The 19,162-nt window shown below is 39.0% G+C and overlaps 1 protein-coding gene and 1 non-coding gene across 6 annotated transcripts in view; one reads left to right on the forward strand and one right to left on the reverse strand.

Annotated features, from left to right (window-relative positions):
- Positions 1–19,162, reverse strand: part of ANO6 (anoctamin 6) — a 235,661-nt gene that overhangs the window by 79,929 nt on the left and 136,570 nt on the right. For all 5 annotated transcript variants that reach the window (XM_086399802.1, XM_086399801.1, XM_086399803.1 and 2 more), the window contains one exon: positions 12,550–12,678. In XM_086399802.1, coding sequence (XP_086255928.1) covers positions 12,550–12,678 — 129 coding nt within the window. The remainder of the gene's footprint in view (positions 1–12,549; positions 12,679–19,162) is intronic.
- Positions 1,065–1,138, forward strand: TRNAR-ACG (transfer RNA arginine (anticodon ACG)). Its single transcript has one exon. It is a non-coding gene; the product is annotated as a tRNA-Arg (tRNA).

Here is a 19,162-nt window from a genome sequence, read left to right on the forward strand (position 1 = left end):
TCTTTAAAGGGTTATCATTCCTGTCCCTAGGGATGTCTGTCTTTTAATCTTGATATCCTTAGCACTTAGAATGGGCCTAAAGTGGAAGAAACAAGCAACAGATGTCTGATGAAAGAAGGAATGAGTGGATGGTGCATGGATGGCTACCGGTTTTGTGGGAATTGACTGAGGAATGTAGTGTAGCAACCAGGCGCCTCTTTCCTGAGCTCCCCTTCCCCCACAGCGCTCCAAGAACTTTTACTTAGGGGCATTACAGGACATGATGGAGAAAGAGAGATAGAGTTTAATTCTGGAACGTGCTAGCACCAAATAGCTCCAGGGTACCCAGAGCAGGAAGACATCTCTTGATCCCCTGGGAGTCTAAATTACCAGATGACAAAAGGGGGCCAGTTCAGAGAACCTGCAAAGAACTAGCCCCACGAGAGGGCAGTTGCATCATCACGCATACCAAACACAAACTACTCCTGCCTTGGCTGTATCCGCTGCATCAGCCATGACCGTGACAAGCGGCATGGTGCAAACTAGACATGGTTAGATTCCAAGTCAAAATTTAAATCCTGGTCCTGCCATTTGCTAGCTCTGTGACGTTGGGCAAATAAACTCTGCAAGTATCAGTGGCTTCATCTCAAAGGTGGTGTAAGAAATAGCTTCATAAGTATAAAGTGCTCAGCATAAGGCCTGACACATAATAAGCCCATAATAAGACATGTTAACCATTGTTATTTCCTTTCTCTGTCTTCAAATATGCTCAGCCTCCTTTATTCCTTAAAAAAAAAAAAAGTCCTCTCTACCTTGTAAGCCTCAGAGGCTCACCTCTTTTATCTAATGTCAAACACCATAACAAAAACAAGCAACCCGAATCATTTAGCTTCCACAGTGTACACCCAGTGACAGCTTAATCCCTTCCACGGGATACCAATGACATTATTTTACCAGAACTCCAGGAACTGGATCTTAAATCTGAGTCATTTAGCTCACTCTCCTCTTGACTCTATACACTATATTGTCCCAGTCCTCAGGTTACCTTCTTTGATATATAATGGATGTATATATCCTTCTGGACTTCCCTGGTGGCTCAGTCGGTAAAAGTGTCTGCCTACGATGCGGGAGACCCAGGTTCGATCCCTGGGTCAGGAAGATCCCCCTGGAGAAGGAAATGGCAACCCACTCCAGTACTTTTGCCTGGAAAATCTCATGAATGGACGGAGAAGCCTGGTAGGCTACAGTCCATGGGGTCACAAAAAGTCAAACACAACTTAGTGACTTCACTTTCATATATCCTTTTCATTCTCTGAAGAAAGAATTAATACTGTTAAAATGGTCATACTACTTAAAGTAGTATGACAGATTGAATGCACTCTCTATCAAAATACCCATGATATTTTTCACAGAACAAATAATTCTGAAATTTATATGGAAGCACAAATGACCCAGAGTCGCCAAAGCAATCCTGGGAGAAAAGAACAAGACTGGAGGTATAACCCTTCTAGACTTCAAACTATACTACAAAACTAAACTAATCAAAAAAAAAAAAAAAAAAAAGCAAGGTATTGGCTCAGAAACAGACACACAGATCAATGGAACAGAATAGACAGCCCAGAAATAAACCCACTCGTTTATGGTCAGTTAATTTATGATAAAGGAGGCAGAAATATACAATGGAGAAGAGAGTGTCTTCAATAAGTGGTGCTGGAGAAGCTGGACAGCTACATGCAAAACAATGAATTCAGAACATTCCTTCATACCATATACAAAAATAAAAACTTAAAATGGTTTAAAGACTAATTTAAAGCCCTAAGTGTAAGATATGACATCATAAAACTCCTAGAAGAAAATACAAGCAAAACATTTTCAGACATAAATTATAGCAATATTTTCTTAGCTAAGTCTCCCAAGGAAAAAGAAATAAAAGCAAAAATAAACAAATAGGACCTAATCCAACTTAAACATTTCTGAACAGCAAAGGACACCATCAATGAAAGGAAAAGACAATGAAAAGAAAATGAGAAGAGAGATTTGCAAATTATGAGGCCAAAAAGGGGCTAATAACCAAAATATGTAAACAGCTCACATAACTCAATATATTAAAAAGAAATGCTGATTTTAAAATGGGCAGACATTTTTGCAAAAAAGAAGACATACAGATGACTAACAGGCACATGAAAAGATGCTCAACACCATTAATTATTAGACAAATGCAAATCAAAACCATAAGGAGAAGGTCTCCCTGGTGGTTCAGTTCCACGTTCCCAATGGAGGGGGCTCCACGTTCAATCTAAGGCTCCACATTCCCAATGGAGGGAGCTCAGGTTCAATCCCTGGTCGGGGAACTCGATCCCACATGCCACAACTAAGAGGCTGCATGCCACGACTAAAGATCCTGCATGCCACAACAAAGACTGAAGATCCCACATGCCATAACTAAGAGCTGGCACAGCCAAATAAATAAATAAAAATATTTTTAAAAAACACAATGATATATTGCCTCACAGCTGTAAGAGTGACTAATGTTAAAAAGTCAACAAATAACAAATGCTGTCAAGAATGTGGAGAAAAGGAAATTCCTGTACACTGATGATTGGAATGTAAACTGGTACAGCCACTGGTGAAGCCAGTATGGAGTTTCCTCAAAAAACTAAACTACAATTACCATGTTATCCAACAATTCCACTCCTGGGTATATACTGGAAAGAACAAAAACTCTAATTTGAAAAGATACATGCATCCCAATGTTCATAGCAGTACTATATACAAGAGCCAAGATGTGGACACAATCCAGTGATTGTCTTAAGAAGATGTGATACACACACACTTGTGAGCTCAGGTACACACATACACACACACACACATACACACAGTGGAATGCTACTCAGCTGTAAAAAGAATGACATATTTCCATTTGCAACAACATGGATAGACCCAGAGATTATTAGGCGTAGTGAAATAAGTCAAAGACAACTGCTACATAATACCATTTATACGAGGAATCTAAACTATAAGTGAATACATATACAAAACAATTTATTCACAAACTGTTGAATGTTTTAGTTGTTTCTAATTTTTCATAATTACGAAAATTCTTGTAGAATAAGTTTTGTGTATCCTCCTCAGAATAAAGTCCTAGATGCAGAATTGTTGAAAAGTGCATACAACTTAAACTTCTTTAATAGATATTGCTGTACTGCCACTGAGAAAAAGTTATACTATAGCGTATGCAATTTTAGTTCTTATTTGGTTCTTTACAAAGACCTTGTAAGATATTTACCTGATATCTCTTGATAACTGGCAGATCTTGGAGTTGGTTTATAATGCCCTCTGTTTTATTACTAACTATAAATACTTAAATAGTTGAACCAAGGAAAGGGCATTTTTATTTGCTTAAACATGTTAATATATCACCTTGGTGTTACTTTAATAAGACAGTTCTTGTTTTTTCCCTTTGGCATGGCAGTTCACAAAGAACTAGTGGAATATTTTAAAAATTGATCAAACCAGTTTTCTTGGTTTGTCAGGTTGCTAAAGTAAATTAGCATATGTGCTATATTTGTCAAACAGGAATACATCAGGAAAAGACTGCTTACTTAAGAAAAGATTGCTTAAATCTATTTAATATGAGATCATCAGCTTTACTGCAGTGTAGAATTTACACTTGGATAAGTAACCGTGTTCCTGACATTTAAAAAAAATTAGGGTAGAGCTGTCTTCCATGTTAAAAATGAAAGAAAATTAATATTGCATATTGAATGACATACTCATTTCTTAATAAATATTTGCTGAATAAATGAGTATCTGAGGCCACACGGTTTTTAACTAAAAATTATCTATGTACCTTATTGGAAACCTTACAGGTAAGAATCTAAACCTATGTTTATAGTCTATGGTGTGTATTCGGCAGCACAAAATGATTAAACCAGACTGACTGGCTCTGAAAAAAGCCCAGTCATATGCGAGATTATGTTGTAAGTTCCTCTGTCTCTAGGAGAGTAAATTCCCTGGCACTGTAACCTAGATCTCTCTCTTTCTTTTCAACCTACTTCTAGCAAAGCCAAAGAGACTATAATCACTGAGGATCTACGGACATCACAAAAAGAGGCACATGATTCTGCTACTGTCAGTGGAGAATGGTACTTGGGGTTCAAAGTAGAGAAGGACAAGAGCACTTATCCCACCCCAGAAACTGAAATTTTATTCATACCTCTTATGGGAGGTTAATAAAGCTGTCAGAGAAATAAAGAATAAAGCAATCAAAATCACAAAGGACAGACTGGCATAATTAAGGCAGCTTTCTGTCCCCTAAGCACCTGAGATTGCACATCTCATTTGGCTTAATAAAGTCACTGTTGGGAAGGACTTGCTTGTGAATTATACAGTAATAATACTGATTTTAAACACCAATGTCTACCATTTCCTTTATGTTGCTCTGCTTTATTGCATAAAAAGCAGGGGTTGCAATGTCTAAGAAGATTGCTAAATACACTCTGATGATAATATATCAGCATAAATCAGTTGAGATTAATGAAATAGATTTATTTCAAATATTCTTCCAGCTTTGTCAGGCAAAATACTGACGATGCTGTCACTGTACTTCTCAACTTGCCAATCTTTGTTACGCCTATGGAGTTGGGTAAGAAGTAAACCAAAGGGACTTAATTTGTGCAAAAATATTTCTTTCTAATTACTCAAAGTGCTTCTTACTTGGTAAGGTCTGGTAAGCAAGAATACATTATTTAATTGGGACTTAAATTCACGTGTTGTTGATAAAACATTGAATGTTAGTGGACTGATTTAGGTGACATATGTTCATAAGGAGATAGAAAACAGACAAGCGTCCTAAATGACAAGCATAGAAAGGAAGTGAATATGTAGCTGAAGCTTATTTCCAACTTTTCTTTTTAAATTAGCATTTTTGGTGTAATTATGAAAATAAATAAATGGTAACTTAGAAATTTTCCAAGAAGGAAAAAAAAAAAAATCACCTGTTATCAATCCACTGCTAGGATAACTCGGAGAAGGCGATGGCACCCCACTCCAGTACTCTTGCCTGGAAAACCCCATGGACAGAGGAGCCTGGAAGGCTGCAGTCCATGGGATCGCTGAGGGTCGGATACGACTAAGTGACTTCACTTTCACTTTTCACTTTCATGCATTGGAGAAGGCAATGGCAACCCACTCCAGTGTTCTTGCCTGGAGAATCCCGGGGACGGGGGAGCCTGGTGGGCTGCCGTCTATGGGGTCGCACAGAGTCAGACACGACTGAAGCGACTTAGCAGCAGCAGCAGCTAGGATAACTACTGTAAACACTTCAGGGCAGTGTTTTCTACCTGCTTCTATGAACAGCCTGAAGCGCCCTAGTTACAATGCAGATTCTAGGGCCTCTCTTCTCTACATGTTGGCTCAGTACATACAGGACAGGCCTGGATAATCTAGTTTTAACATGCAAAGCAGACTATTCTTATTATCAGGCAAATTTAAGAAATATTATTTTCTTTTTTCCCCCAAACTTTAAACTTTTTATTGTGCATTGAGGTTTAGCCCATTAACAATGTTGTGGTAGTTTTGGGTGAACAGTGAAGGAACTCAGCCATACATATACATGTATCCATTCTCTCCCAAACCCCATCCCATCCAGGCTGGCATGTAACGATGAACAGAGTTCCATGTGCTATACAATAGGTCCTCGCTGGTCATCCATTTTAACACAGCAGTGTGTATGTGGCCTTCCCAAAGTCCCTAACTATCCCTTCCCTCCCAGCAACCGTAAGTTGTTTAGGAAATACTATTTTCTTAGAGCATATCTTTTCTGTGCACATAAGCAAGCACTTCTTTTATGATTATTTATTTTCTTCATGCCTGTTCTGTTTGAGAATTTGGTATAGTTGATGTTGCCCAGCTCTTTACCCTTTTACAGAAAATGAGGCACAAGTACCTGTTTGTCTAGGGCAAATGACAGCTTTTTCATTCAGAACTAACTCAGAAGGACTAATCTGGAAAAGGATTTTTCTCTTCTCCACCTCTTTCTGAGATGAAGTAGAATAAACAGATTTTACTTTTCAGAATTTCACTGTCCTCTGCATTTGTCTGTTTTTAAGGATTAGACCCAAGGACACATCCCATTTTGGAAATACGAAGCAAGATTTGGATTCACTTCTCCTGTGCTGAGTACACAAAAATAAAACCAAATATGCTTATACCAGCAACACATCTTGTAGTTGTAATTTGAAACTGCTGATTCTAATTTAATTTATTCCTTTTAACCTACAATCTTAGTTTAAGCAAGTGGAGTGTAAAGGAAGGAGATAAAAATATAAAGAACTTCCTGCTTTAGTTTAAAATATTAAGGAGTTAAAGCCAAACCTGATTTCATATCCAAAAACAAAAGACAGAACATCTACCAAAAGTTATCTGAGGAGATGAAACCACCCAACAGGAGTTGTCACCAGCATTTAACCCAGCATAATATTTTTCATGGACTATTTGTGGCAAAAATGTCATTTTTAGGAAATTTTTTATACTATTCTGATTCTTCATAATCCCCTTCTGCCATCCCTTTATTTCTTCAATTTGGAGAATACAAGTCGATGTTAAGTTGACTCAATCACACCTTCTCCTTTAGGAGACTCCATGGGATAAATTTCTTTCTGGGGGATATTAGACCAGAAAGATTATATTTCTTTTGAACAACCAGTTTGGTTTTTATTGTGCTGAAACTTTAAACCATGGTGTTGATAACATCCTCTATTTTCTTTGGCTACTAGGAAACTCAAGAGGCAAATTTGCAGCTGAACTCTAATTTCTGAATAGGACTTTATGGTTAATAATAAGTCATTTTGCTTATTACTTTGATACATAGCTTCATTTTATTTTTCTGGCTTTTACATTTTTGTTACCATGATTAGTTCAGTTCAGTCACCCAGTTGTGTCCGACTTTTTGTAACCCCATGGACTGCAGCACGCCAGGCTTCCCTGTCCATCACCAACTACCGGAGTTTACTCAAACTCATGTCCATCGAGTCAGTGATGTTATCCAGCCATCTCATCCTCTCTTGTTCCCTTCTCCTCCTGCCTTTAATCTTACCCAACATCAGGGTCTTTTCAAATGAGTCTGTTCTTTGCATCAGGTGGCCAAAGTATTGGGAGTTTAAGCTTCAGCATCAGTCCTTCCAATGAATATTTAGGACTGATTTCCTTTAGGATTGACTGGTTGGATCTCCTTGCAGTCCAAGGGACTCTAAAGAGTCTTCTCCAATATCACAGTTCAAAAGCATCAATTCTTTGGTACTCAACTTTCTTTATGGTCCACTGGAAAAACCATAGCTTTGATATCCTCATCTAATTACTTTTATTTATGTTATATTCTGTATGTGACCTCAAGTACTTTTTAATGAATTATAAATAAACTATGTTATAACATAGTATTAACATAAGTAGAAAGCTAGTGACTATAAAAATGATACATTGCATATTAAAGCCAATAATGAATGATGTTTGAATATTCTATACTGTTAGCTATCATCTTATGAGCTACAAATAATCATATACTTTATGCACTAAGACTTACTGATAAAGCAATGATGCAAAGAAAGCACATTTGATAAATTTAAAAACCCAATTATAAAAGCTCATAGCAATATCAACTAGAAGAGAACTCCTAACTTTTTAAAAGAAAACTACCAAAAATTTATAGCAAATGTATATTTAATGATGAAATTTCAGAACACTTGCACCAAACTCAGGAACAATATGAGTGACTAGTATGTGCTGCAGGTTTTATTCAAGAGGTCTTAGCCATATCACTTGGACAAGATAACAAATGAAGTATAAAGAAAGGTACAGTGAAGCTGTCAGTTGGAGACAATATGGTCTTCCTTTGAATAAACTTAAAACAAGCATCAGAAACTACTGGAACTAAAAAGTTTCTCAATGTAACTAGATCTTATAAAAAAAATCAATAGACTTCTTTCTTAACACAAAATACTAAATCACAAGCAAAAAAATAAAAAAAATAAATGTGTCTGATAACAGCAACAAAAATGTAATATAATAGTTAATAAAAATGTATAAGATCCTCAGACATTATTATAAAACTTTACTAAAGTATGTAAAATCTTAATATATGGAATAGTGCACTGTGTTCACTTTATTAGAATTTTCAGTTGAACTTTTAACCATTTCCAAAGGGATTTCATCTAGCTTCTATGTAAACCGTTCCAGCCTCATGATAACTCGTATAAAACAACGGATAACAGTTTTAAAAGCTCAAGGGATCTATAAACAATTAGTCAGTTCTTCCACATTATTTGAAGGTTTGGGTGTAATTTAAACACTTATTTTTTGGAAAATTTCTTACTCTGTACTCTCTATTGGCCAGATCCACTAACAAATTCTTAAGGCCTGATATACAAGATAAACTTATACTTCCATAACTTTTCATCAACTTCAAGGAAATATTTTTTCTATCAACTTTTAGGGATGGATTCTGCTGATAAAAAAGCATTACATTCAGGATGACTTATACTGTTCTTGTGCTATCTAGACTTTTCTATTCTCTTTATCATCATCTGCATTATATCATTACTTGGTCATAAACACATCTGTTTAGAAGGGAGGCCAAGTGTCAGACAAAATGAAATTCAGAACAGATCAGTTATGTCATCCATTAACAATTCTAGATAAGGGAAATGGGAGAAAGAAGAATGACGAACAAAACTGAGCAGGAAGAGTTGGAGAAACATATGGAAACATGTTTCATTTAAAACACTTTTGCTCTTCACAGTATGGAGCAAACTTATTTAGATATATTTTAATCATGAGATGTGCCAGGCATTGCTGGCTGCCTATTCAACAGTCATCTTCCCCTTCTTCATTACCAAGAAAAGCTGACAGTTTTTCAGATACTAAGTGATCAGATGATTTAGGAAATGAAAGACTAGTCTTGATTAGTCTGTGCTAATGATGGTAGTTTCATTCATCTTGCCAGTGGTTGGTTTAGGAATAGGCCTGTGAGAGACAATCAACAGTGAAAGGAAGTCTGCCATTCTAGGGGAGATTTCTTCCCCTTTCTAAAAGCGGGCTGAAAGAAAGGGCATTCCTTCTTACTGCCACTGGTGTCTGGAAACACAACAAACATCATGAAACGAAGTGAAGACAGTTTAAGAACAGCCAACATTTGAGGATGGCAGGGTAGAAGGATATAATGAAGCTCGAGTCCTGATGACCCCATTAAGCCAATAAATTATCTAACTCAGAAATGCTCCTATCTCCACACTATTTCTTAAATGAGAGAATTATTTCCTTTTAGCACTTAAAACATTTTGAGTTTGGTTTCCCTGTTACTTCCAGTAAAAGACATTCGAACTGACTCCATGCCATGGACAGCAGTACGGCCTAAACAAACACTTATTCTTGGAACAACTTATGATCGACCCCATCTGTAATATAGACGGTTTATGCTTTTCCAAAGGGAGGTGTGAGATTCTGAGGTATTTTCACTAATACAAGTGGACAAAGTTATATGATATTTGGAGGTCTGGCTAGAAAAATAATTTCTCTTTGCTCATATGCAGATGGAGACTTTTACTCCTGTATGTTTCTGATGCTCACAGCACCATCAGTTTTATCTTTCTCTACCTCTAACAAGAATTTAACAATACTTTTTAGATCAGCCCCTGCAAAGTCAACCTTGGGGCTGTTTTAGGAAATCAATATGATTTAGACATAATTTTTTTTTCCTCTCAAAGAAAAGAGAATTTTGAAATTGCCTTTCCTTGGCATTGTCCTAAATTCTGAATACGGCCTGATAGAGAGTATGATGGAACTTGCAAATGATTTTCCAATTAATAAAAATGTGATTCCAAAGCTGAGCTTCAAATTCTAGTAGAATCTAAATTAAGTAACATGTATACATAGTCTCAAAACACTTAAAAGCATAGCTTATAAATAAATACCAACATCATGGTACATCAATCCATGAGTTTAGATACCAAAATTAATGATGGTTTTTTTTTCTCTTGATTTATGAAAGTTACTTCAGCACCTTTGTTTCTGTATAACTCAAATGCAGACCTTGTTAATAATGTAACCAGCTCTAGGCTCCTTTACCATGGGACAGAGCCCTTATATAAAACTAAAACTGTTTCCTCTATACTGTAATGGATTAGGTTTGTTTAACTTACTTTATATAGTGCTCAATTCAGTTCCATCAGCATGTGGATGCCTAATAAATATTTGATGACAGTGACCCTGACTGCACAGAAGATATCTTAGTGTTCACAGGAAAATGATAAAATACTCTAAGCTAGCTTAGTGACAAAATTATATAATGATCAGAGAGTGATGCCTTTTCATACCAGTGTATACCCCAAATAAAAGAGAAGGTACAAAAATTAACATCTAATTCTAACATGTGCTGAAAATTTATGTAGCTGTATACTACCTAAATTTCTGTATACTATTCTGTATACTACAAATTCTGTATACTACAAAAATTTCTGTATACTATTTTATTCAATCCTAAACATAATTATCTGGACTAGGTATTGAGATTCCTATTTTCCAGAATTTAAGATGCCTCTAGTTGTATGGTGAGCCAATACTTTATGTGCCAATAAAAATTCATCCAATGAAATTATGATACACTTTTTTAAAGATGTACCCTGATTTCAGAGATGTTAAAATGTAAAAATAAAAGGCATCTCCAAATAATAATAAAACATGAGGCTGATGAGAAAATTCATCCAACTCACACAGTTAGCTGGAATCTGTGGCAAACACAAGCCGCTGATGACCAAAAGTTAATGTTCCCCGTCCATAGCATGGAATTCCTACTGAGAAATGTCTGTCCAGCCAGAAACTATACTTTCCACCTTCCAGAGTTCTGACCAAAAGAATGTGAACCCAACTGATGAGGTCAGTTCCAACCCAGACAGGTAAAGAAGCATGAGTGCGTTCTTCATCCTCTCCCTTACTCTACCTACCATTTATTGATGCCCAGAGTGATCTCAGAAACGACCTGCTGAATATGGCAAAGCCTTTGTGTTAGGCTGGGTTCCTGAATGACTGCAAGCAACAAAGCCCTGCCCATACCTCCAAGACACTGTGCCAAACAGGGATGCCATGACTGACTTGAGCCATAAGTAAACTTTTATTTTATTAAGCCACTGTAATTCTAGGCTGGTGTTGCCTCAACTAGAATTACTCCAAACACTACAGTAGCAGAATCAGAATCTGAATATCAGGTTCCAAAAGCTGGGCTCATTCTGTGACACTATGCAAATACAAGCCTCCAAAATTACCCTTTCCAAAACAAACAAAACAAAAAAATAAAAAGGACTGTTTCCTTCATTTTAAGTAGGTTTCATTCTTGGTTTGAAAAATTAGACAGAAATCAATAGATTTGAGGATGACATATTTTAGAGAGAAAGCCCAGAGAGGGACAGATGAATAGTTGTGTATTTGTAACAGCACAAATGTGAGAAAAAACAAAACCAGAATGAAGAAGTGATTTTCAAAGTGGGTAAAAGTCACACTTGTATATTTTCTTTTTTGTCTTGTTTTAGTCTGATACAGTTTGGTAAAGAAGTTCCAGGAAGTTGTTATATATTTAGCAGGTTAAATGGCTTAATATCTTGAGATAAAGATGGCCGCCTTACCTGAAAGAGCCTGATGCAAAGGAAAAGTAAAGCCTGACTGGCAATGAATGAAAGGGAAAGGAAGGGAAGAAAGTGGGAGACGTCAAGAGCACGGGTTCGCGATTCAAGACAAGAGTATGAATTGTAGCTCCACCAGTTCTTACATTAGAGTCCATGAACTTGGGCAATCGTTTAATCTCTCTAAGGGCCGATTTTGTTATCCAGAATGGTATGAAAATAAAAGGCACCTTATAGGTTGTTCTGGAAAAGACCCTGATGTTGGGAAAGACTGAAGGCAAAAGGAGAAGAGGGCTGCAGAAGATGAGATGGTTGGGATGGCATCACCAACTCAATGGACATGAGTTTGAGCAAACTCTGGAAGACAGTGGAGGACAGGGAAGCCTGGCGTGCTGCAGTCCATGGGGTCTCAAAGAGTCAGACACGACTGAGAGACTGAACCACCACCACAACAAGGTTATTCTGAGAATTAAATGAGCACATGCATGCAAAATACACAGACCATCCATGAGTTAGCATACCCTGACACTGGATGGTTGGTATTATCCCTGTTGTCGTTATTTATTATTAGCTTCCTTTCATATCTAGTTGCAAATAGCCAAGTGTGCTTTTAGTGTAAATCTCTTTTACAGATAGAAAGGGCAATTCCTTGGAAGAAAATCTGCCTTCAGCTTAAGAGCCTGAGGAAGTTTCTGTTTAAAACTCAAAAAAAAAATTTTTTTTTTAATGTTTTTTGTTACCATGCCTTGAGGGAATGATGAATAGAGAAAATATAAAGGTATGCCTGACTTGATATCTCAAACACCAGTTTCACTTCATTGCTTCCACAAAAACAGCAGTTTATTTTTTTCATTTTACAATATTATAAAGAATAAAAATAAAAAAAATAGGAAAATAAACTTACTCTTTGTTTTTCATTTGAACCCTTTTTATTGGTCTCTTTTCTACTTTCATCTTCATACACTAGAACAAAGTCAATTCTTCGCTGACCATCATTGAAATAGAGGGAGTCAGGTTTTCCATTAAATTCTTCCTGTGTGGAAAAGAAAAATAAATTTTAATATAGTTTCTTGAAAAGTGTCAGTTCATAAGTGCTTATTTTGTAGCTTTAGTAGGTACATCAGAATGTTTACAGAAAATGAAATACATCCTTTACTAGTCATTTGACCAAGAGGGCATGACCAACATGATCTTTGCAAGCATGGTCTGTTTTTGCTGAAAGAAAGTCCTTGAATTGAGCAGGTTAGCATTATTCTTGGAGAAGGAAATGGCAACCCACTCCAGTGTTCTTGCCTGGAGAATCCCAGGGACAGAGGAGCCTGGTGGGCTGCTGTCTATGGGGTCGCACAGAGTCGGACACGACTGAAGCGACTTAGCAGCAGCAGCAGCAGCAGCATTATTCTAAAATATACAGGGAAATATCAGCATTCTGGATTATCCCAGAATTATTCCCACAAGAACAAGAAAAGGAGTTTCAAGTTTGGAAATAAACACAGTAACCAGAGACACCTATCTGAAGGATTAAAGTTGTTTTAACAAGAGAAAAAATATTTAAGGCATAGCACTGTTTCTGAAAATCTCAGGGCTTCCCTGGTGATGGTAAAGAATGGTAAGAATGGTAAAGAATCTGCCTGCAATGTGGGAGACTCAGGTTCGATCCCTAAGTTGGGAAGATCCCCTGGAGAAAGGAATGACTCCCCACTCCAGCATCCTTGCCTGGAGAATTTCACAGACAGAGAAGCCTTGCAGGCTACAGTCCATGGGGTACCAAAGAATTGGACACAACCGAGTGAATGACTGCATCCTACCTATGTCATATTATCTAACCTTTTCATCAATTTTCATGACTTCTCTCTGAACCACATCACTTTATAAAAAGTATCATTTTATAACCTTAAACAAAAGCCAAAAAATGCTTTGATACACACAAAATACACAGCAGTTGTTGGTATTTGTCTCCAAATCCACACAAAATACCCACTCACTCCTAGCAAAATACAAACAAAAATCCCAGAAACAAGAACAAATAAATGAGCCTTTAATTTAGAGCTTAAAAGCCTTATGGCATAAAAACAAAGTCATAATGCCAGAACAGACCTAATACAGCTTAAAACAATCTCTTACCATATGGATTTGGATAGTATTGTTTTATTTGCTCTAAGGAAAAACTTGAGTTTGTGTTTCTCACATAGCTGGTCAAGATGCTTATGTGAATTTTGCTTTAGTATTGAAATACGTTTTAACTAAGTAATACTTTTTAATTTTTCAAGTTTTTTCCATTAAAAATTCATGGGAAGGTAGGACTTTGCAGTCATTTGCTGAAACCACTTAATTACTAAGTGTGATTAATTCTCTGCACTCAGCATCATTTAGTACATAAATCACCTTATTTTACCACAACCACTTTCTCCTTTTTGTCACGCTTTTGATACGATGTGGTTTTTTGCCAAATGTATACAATTTGATGGGGAAGCCCCAAGTGGCTCAGTGGTATGGAATCCACCTGCCAAGCAAGAGACATGGGTTTGAGCCCTGGGTCGAGAAGATCCCCTGGGGAAAGAAATGGAAACCCACTCCACTATTCTTGCCTGGAAAATCCTATGGACAGAGAAGCCTGGCGGGCTCCACAGGGTTGCAAAGAGTCGGACACAACTTAGCAACTAAACAACAACAACAAATACCACCTGATACTTGTCTTTCCTTTCTTCTTTCCTGCCACAGAGCATTTGAAGATTGTTAACAGTTATTTGAAGTTCCTTTCATTCAGCAAGATATTTCACCTGCAGAATGCACTCTGGCAATGTAAGCTAACTTGCAGCCCTTCACCGAGGTTGCATTTGACCAGGGACCTTCACTGTGAACAGTGTGACCTGTCCTGAGGCCTTGCCCAGCCGGGGCACTGAGGGACCACGGAAACAGACACATCAGTGTCCAAGGCTGAGGCCACTACTCAAGTCTTTTATTTGCAATTTCAGCTCTTTAACATTGGTAAACTTTGAGAGTACTTAAAGTTATACAAGACACAAAAAACAAGATTATGGTCACCAGAGGGGAAAGGGTGGGGGAATAAATTAGGAGTTTGGGATTGACATATATACACTACTATATTTAACACAGATAACCAACCAGGAGCTACTATAGAGTACAGGGAACTATACTCAATGTTTTGTAATAACCTATAGGGGAAAGAATCTGAAAAGAATATATATATATATATATATATATATATATTTATCAGATCAGATCACATCACTCAGTCATGTCCGACTCTTTGCGACTCCATGAATTGCAGCACGCCAGGCCTCCCTGTCCATCACCAACTCCCGGAGTTCACTCAGACTCATGTCCATCGAGTCAGTGATGCCATCCAGCCATCTCATCCTCTGTCGTCCCCTTCTCCTTCTGCCCCCAATCCCTCCCAGCATCAGAGATTTTTCCAATAAGTCAACTCTTCGCATGAGGTGGCCAAAGTACTGGAGTTTCAGCTTTAGCATCAGTCCTTCCGAAGAAATCCCAGGGTTGATCTCCTTCAGAATGGACTGGTTGGATCTCCTTGCAGTCCAAGGGACTCTCAAGAGTCTTCTCCAACACCACAGTTCAAAAGCATCAATTCTTCAGCGTTCAGCCTTCTTCACAGTCCAACTCTCACATCCATACATGACCACAGGAAAAACCATAGCCTTGACTAGACGAACCTTTGTTGGCAAAGTAATGTCTCTGCTTTTGAATATGCTATTTAGGTTGGTCATAACTTTCCTTCCAAGGAGTAAGCGTCTTTTAATTTCATGGCTGCAGTCACCATTTGTAGTGATTTTGGAGCCCAGAAAAATAAAGTCTGACACTGTTTTCACTGTTTCCCCATCTATTTCCCATGAAGTGATGGGACTGGATGCCATGATCTTTGTTTTCTGAATGTTGAGCTTTAAGCCAACTTTTTCACTCTCCACTTTCACTTTCATCAAGAGGCTTTTGAGTTCCTCTTCACTTTCTGCCATAAGGGTGGTGTCATCTGCATATGTGAGGTTATTGATATTTCTCCCGGCAATCTTGATTCCAGCTTGTGTTTCTTCTAGTCCAGCGTTTCTCATGATGTACTCTGTATAGAAGTTAAATAAACAGGGTGACAATATACAGCCTTGACGAACTCCTTTTCCTATTTGGAACCAGTCTGTTGTTCCATGTCCAGTTCTAACTGTTGCTTCCTGACCTGCATACAGATTTCTCAAGAGGCAGGTCAAGTGGTCTGGTATTCCCATCTCTTGAAGAATTTTCCACAGTTTCTTGTGATCCACACAGTCAAAGGCTTTGGCATAGTCAATAAAGCAGAAATAGATGTTTTTCTGGAACTCTCTTGCTTTTTCTATGATCCAGCAGATGTTGGCAATTTGATCTCTGGTTCCTCTGCCTTTTCTAAAATCAGCTTGAACATCAGGAAGTTCACGGTTCACATATTGCTGAAGCCTGGCTTGGAGAATTTTGAGCATTACTTTACTAGCGTGTGAGATGATTGCAACTGTGTGGTAGTTTGAGCATTCTTTGGCATTGCCTTTCTTTGGGATTGGAATGAAAACTGACCTTTTCCAGTCCTGTGGCCTGCCGGGAGCCGGCATATTGTATATTGAGTGCATATTGCATATTGAGTGCAGCACTTTCCACAGCATCATCTTTCAGAATCTGGAATAGCTCAACTGGAATTCTATCACCGCTGGGAGCCAGCGTGAGGAACTCCGCCCATGACAAAAGGTCATGAGGAAGGAGGCTCGGCATACGCAAAGGCGGGATCGAGCCTCAGGAGTCCCCCTGGAAATTCTTGAACATCTACCCCCAAAACCAGAGTCTGCCTACTTTCTGCTTTGTGCTTTCACCTACACCTCTGACTTCACGGGGGGCTGTCCCCCACTACCTCTCTCTGAAAAAAGAGTTAGCTTACAGCTCCAGTTAATAATTCCCGGGCATGACAGTGTTTAACCTACAAACTCCTTTGGAAATCCTCTAGCCTGCCTGAATAGGTTTTTTCGGCCACATGTGATTGTTCAGAGCCTCCCAACTGTGAGAGGCAGGAGATGTTCTAAACTGTCTAAACACAGATTCCTTTGAGTAGTTAAAAGATTGATTAGAAATTGTACTGGTGAAGGGTTTTTTCACTTATTGGGCCAATGTTTGCTGCTAAGTCTCCATACTCCTTACCTACTGTGTCCTTGGCAGTGTATTGATTGATATATGGGTGTATAGAAATTAAGTAGTAGCCTTAATGTTTGTAACCTTGGACCCTTAATTCTTTTCTTGATTGAGCCCATCTCACCTTTGCCCTATAGGAATGCAGCTTTGTCCAATGCTTTTTTGGAGGCTGGTGCCTGACTTTGGAATAATCACCTTAAGAGAAAGATAAGTTTCTTAAAATGTTAACAGGCCTCCTGGCCAGAAGATGATGTAATTCACCTGAACTTTTGCATATGATAAGTTTGAAAGCCTGGCTTCGATTAGGACCAGGAACTGCTGTCCTTGCATGACTCCACCCCTTCCCCCATTATCCTCTATGCACAACTTAAGGTATAAAAACTACTTTGGAAAATAAAGTGCGGGCCTTGTTCACTGAAACTTGGTCTCCCCATGTTGCGCTCTCTCTCAAATTCTGGCTGAGTCTCCATCTGGAGCACGGAACCCGCCATGCTTGCTAATTATGCCTGGGCTTCTAAGATCCAACCGGGGAGGCCTCAGTGTCTCCTCTCCTTCGGGAGAACAGAAGGATGCCTGCGGCCTACGTAAGTGGTGCAAACTTCTTGTCTTGAAATTTTATTGGCCTCCCGCGTAAACCAAGCTACTCAGCCTCTTTTCTCCACTGAATTTTCCTACTGAGCTATCCTCATCCTATTACTCTTTATATCTTTGATAAATATTTAAATAAATAGGTTGCCGAGGCCGTCCCCGCTTCGAATACCCTGGATCAGCCAGGGCTGGTCCCCGGCAGTGGCCACTGCTGTTTTCCAAATTTGCTGGCATATTGAGTGCAGTACTTTCACAGCATCATCTTTCAGGATTTGGAATAGCTCAACTGGAATTCCATCACCTCCACTAGCTTTGTTCATAGTGATGCTTTCTAAGGCCCACTTGACTTCACATTCCAGGATGTCTGGCTCTAGGTCAGTGATCACACCATCGTGATTATCTGGGTCGTGAAGATCTTTTTTGTACAGTTCTTCTGTGTATTCTTGCCATCTCTTCTTAATATCTTCTGCTTCTGTTAGGTCCATACCATTTCTGTCCTTTATCGAGCCCATCTTTGCATGAAATGTTCCTTTGGTATCACGCCCCCATGCCCGAGGCCAGGGGCAGCGACGAGAGGAGTTACCCCGCTTCCCAGGTCAGGGGCGGGGGCCGGGAGGAGATACCCCATGGCCCAAGCCCGAGGCCAGGGGCGACGGGCGGGAGGAGCTACCCCACGCCCCTAAGCCCGAGGCCAAGGGCGGCGGCCAGGAGCACCAACCCCATGTCCAAGGAGCCGTGGCTGTGTGGGCACAGGAGGGCCTAGAGGAGCTATCCCACATTGAAGGTCAGGAAGGGCGGTGGTGAGGAGATACGCCTTGTCCAAGGTAAGGAGCAATGGCTGCGCTTTGCTGGAGCAGCCATGAAGAGATACCCCACGCCCAAGGTAAGAGAAACCCAAGTAAGACAGTAGGTGTTGCAAGAGGGCAGCAGAAGGCAAACACACTGAAACCATACTCACAGAAAACTAGTCAATCTAATCACACTAGGACCACAGCCTTGTCTAACTCAATGAAACTAAGCCATGCCCGTGGGGCAACCCAAGACGGGCGGGTCATGGTGGAGAGATTTGACAGAATGTGGTCCACTGGAGAAGGGAATGGCAAACCACTTCAGTATTCTTGCCTTGAGAACCCCATGAACAGTATGAAAAGGCAAAATGATAGGATACTGAAAGAGAAACTCTCCAAGTCAGTAGGTGCCCAATATGCTACTGGAGATCAGTGGAGAAATAACTCCAGAAAGAATGGAGCCAAAGCAAAAAGAATACCCAGCTGTGGATGTGACTGGTGATAGAAGCAAGGTCCGATGCTGTAAAGAGCAATATTGCATAGGAACCTGGAACATCAGGTCCATGAATCAAGGCAAATTGGAAGTGGTCAAACAAGAGATGGCAAGAGTGAATGTCGACATTCTAGGAATCAGCAAACTGAAATGGACTGGAATGGGTGAATTTAACTCAGATGACCATTATATCTACTACTGCGGGCAGGAATCCCTCAGAAGAAATGGAGTGGCAATCATGGTAAACAAAAGAGTCCGAAATGCAGTACTTGGATGCAATCTCAAAAACGACAGAAGGATCTCTGTTTGTTTCCAAGGCAAACCATTCAATATCACAGTAATCCAAGTCTATGCCCCAACCAGTAACGCTGAAGAAGCTGAAGTTGAATGGTTCTATGAAGACCTACAAGACCTTTTAGAACTAACACCCAAAAAAGATATCCTTTTTATTATAGGGGACTGGAATGCAA

The sequence above is a fragment of the Bos grunniens genome, chromosome 5 (genome assembly GCF_055505025.1).
Source record: "Bos grunniens cultivar Pamir isolate PY7600 chromosome 5, Bosgru_T2T1.0, whole genome shotgun sequence".
Taxonomy (NCBI): Eukaryota; Metazoa; Chordata; class Mammalia; order Artiodactyla; family Bovidae; genus Bos; species Bos grunniens.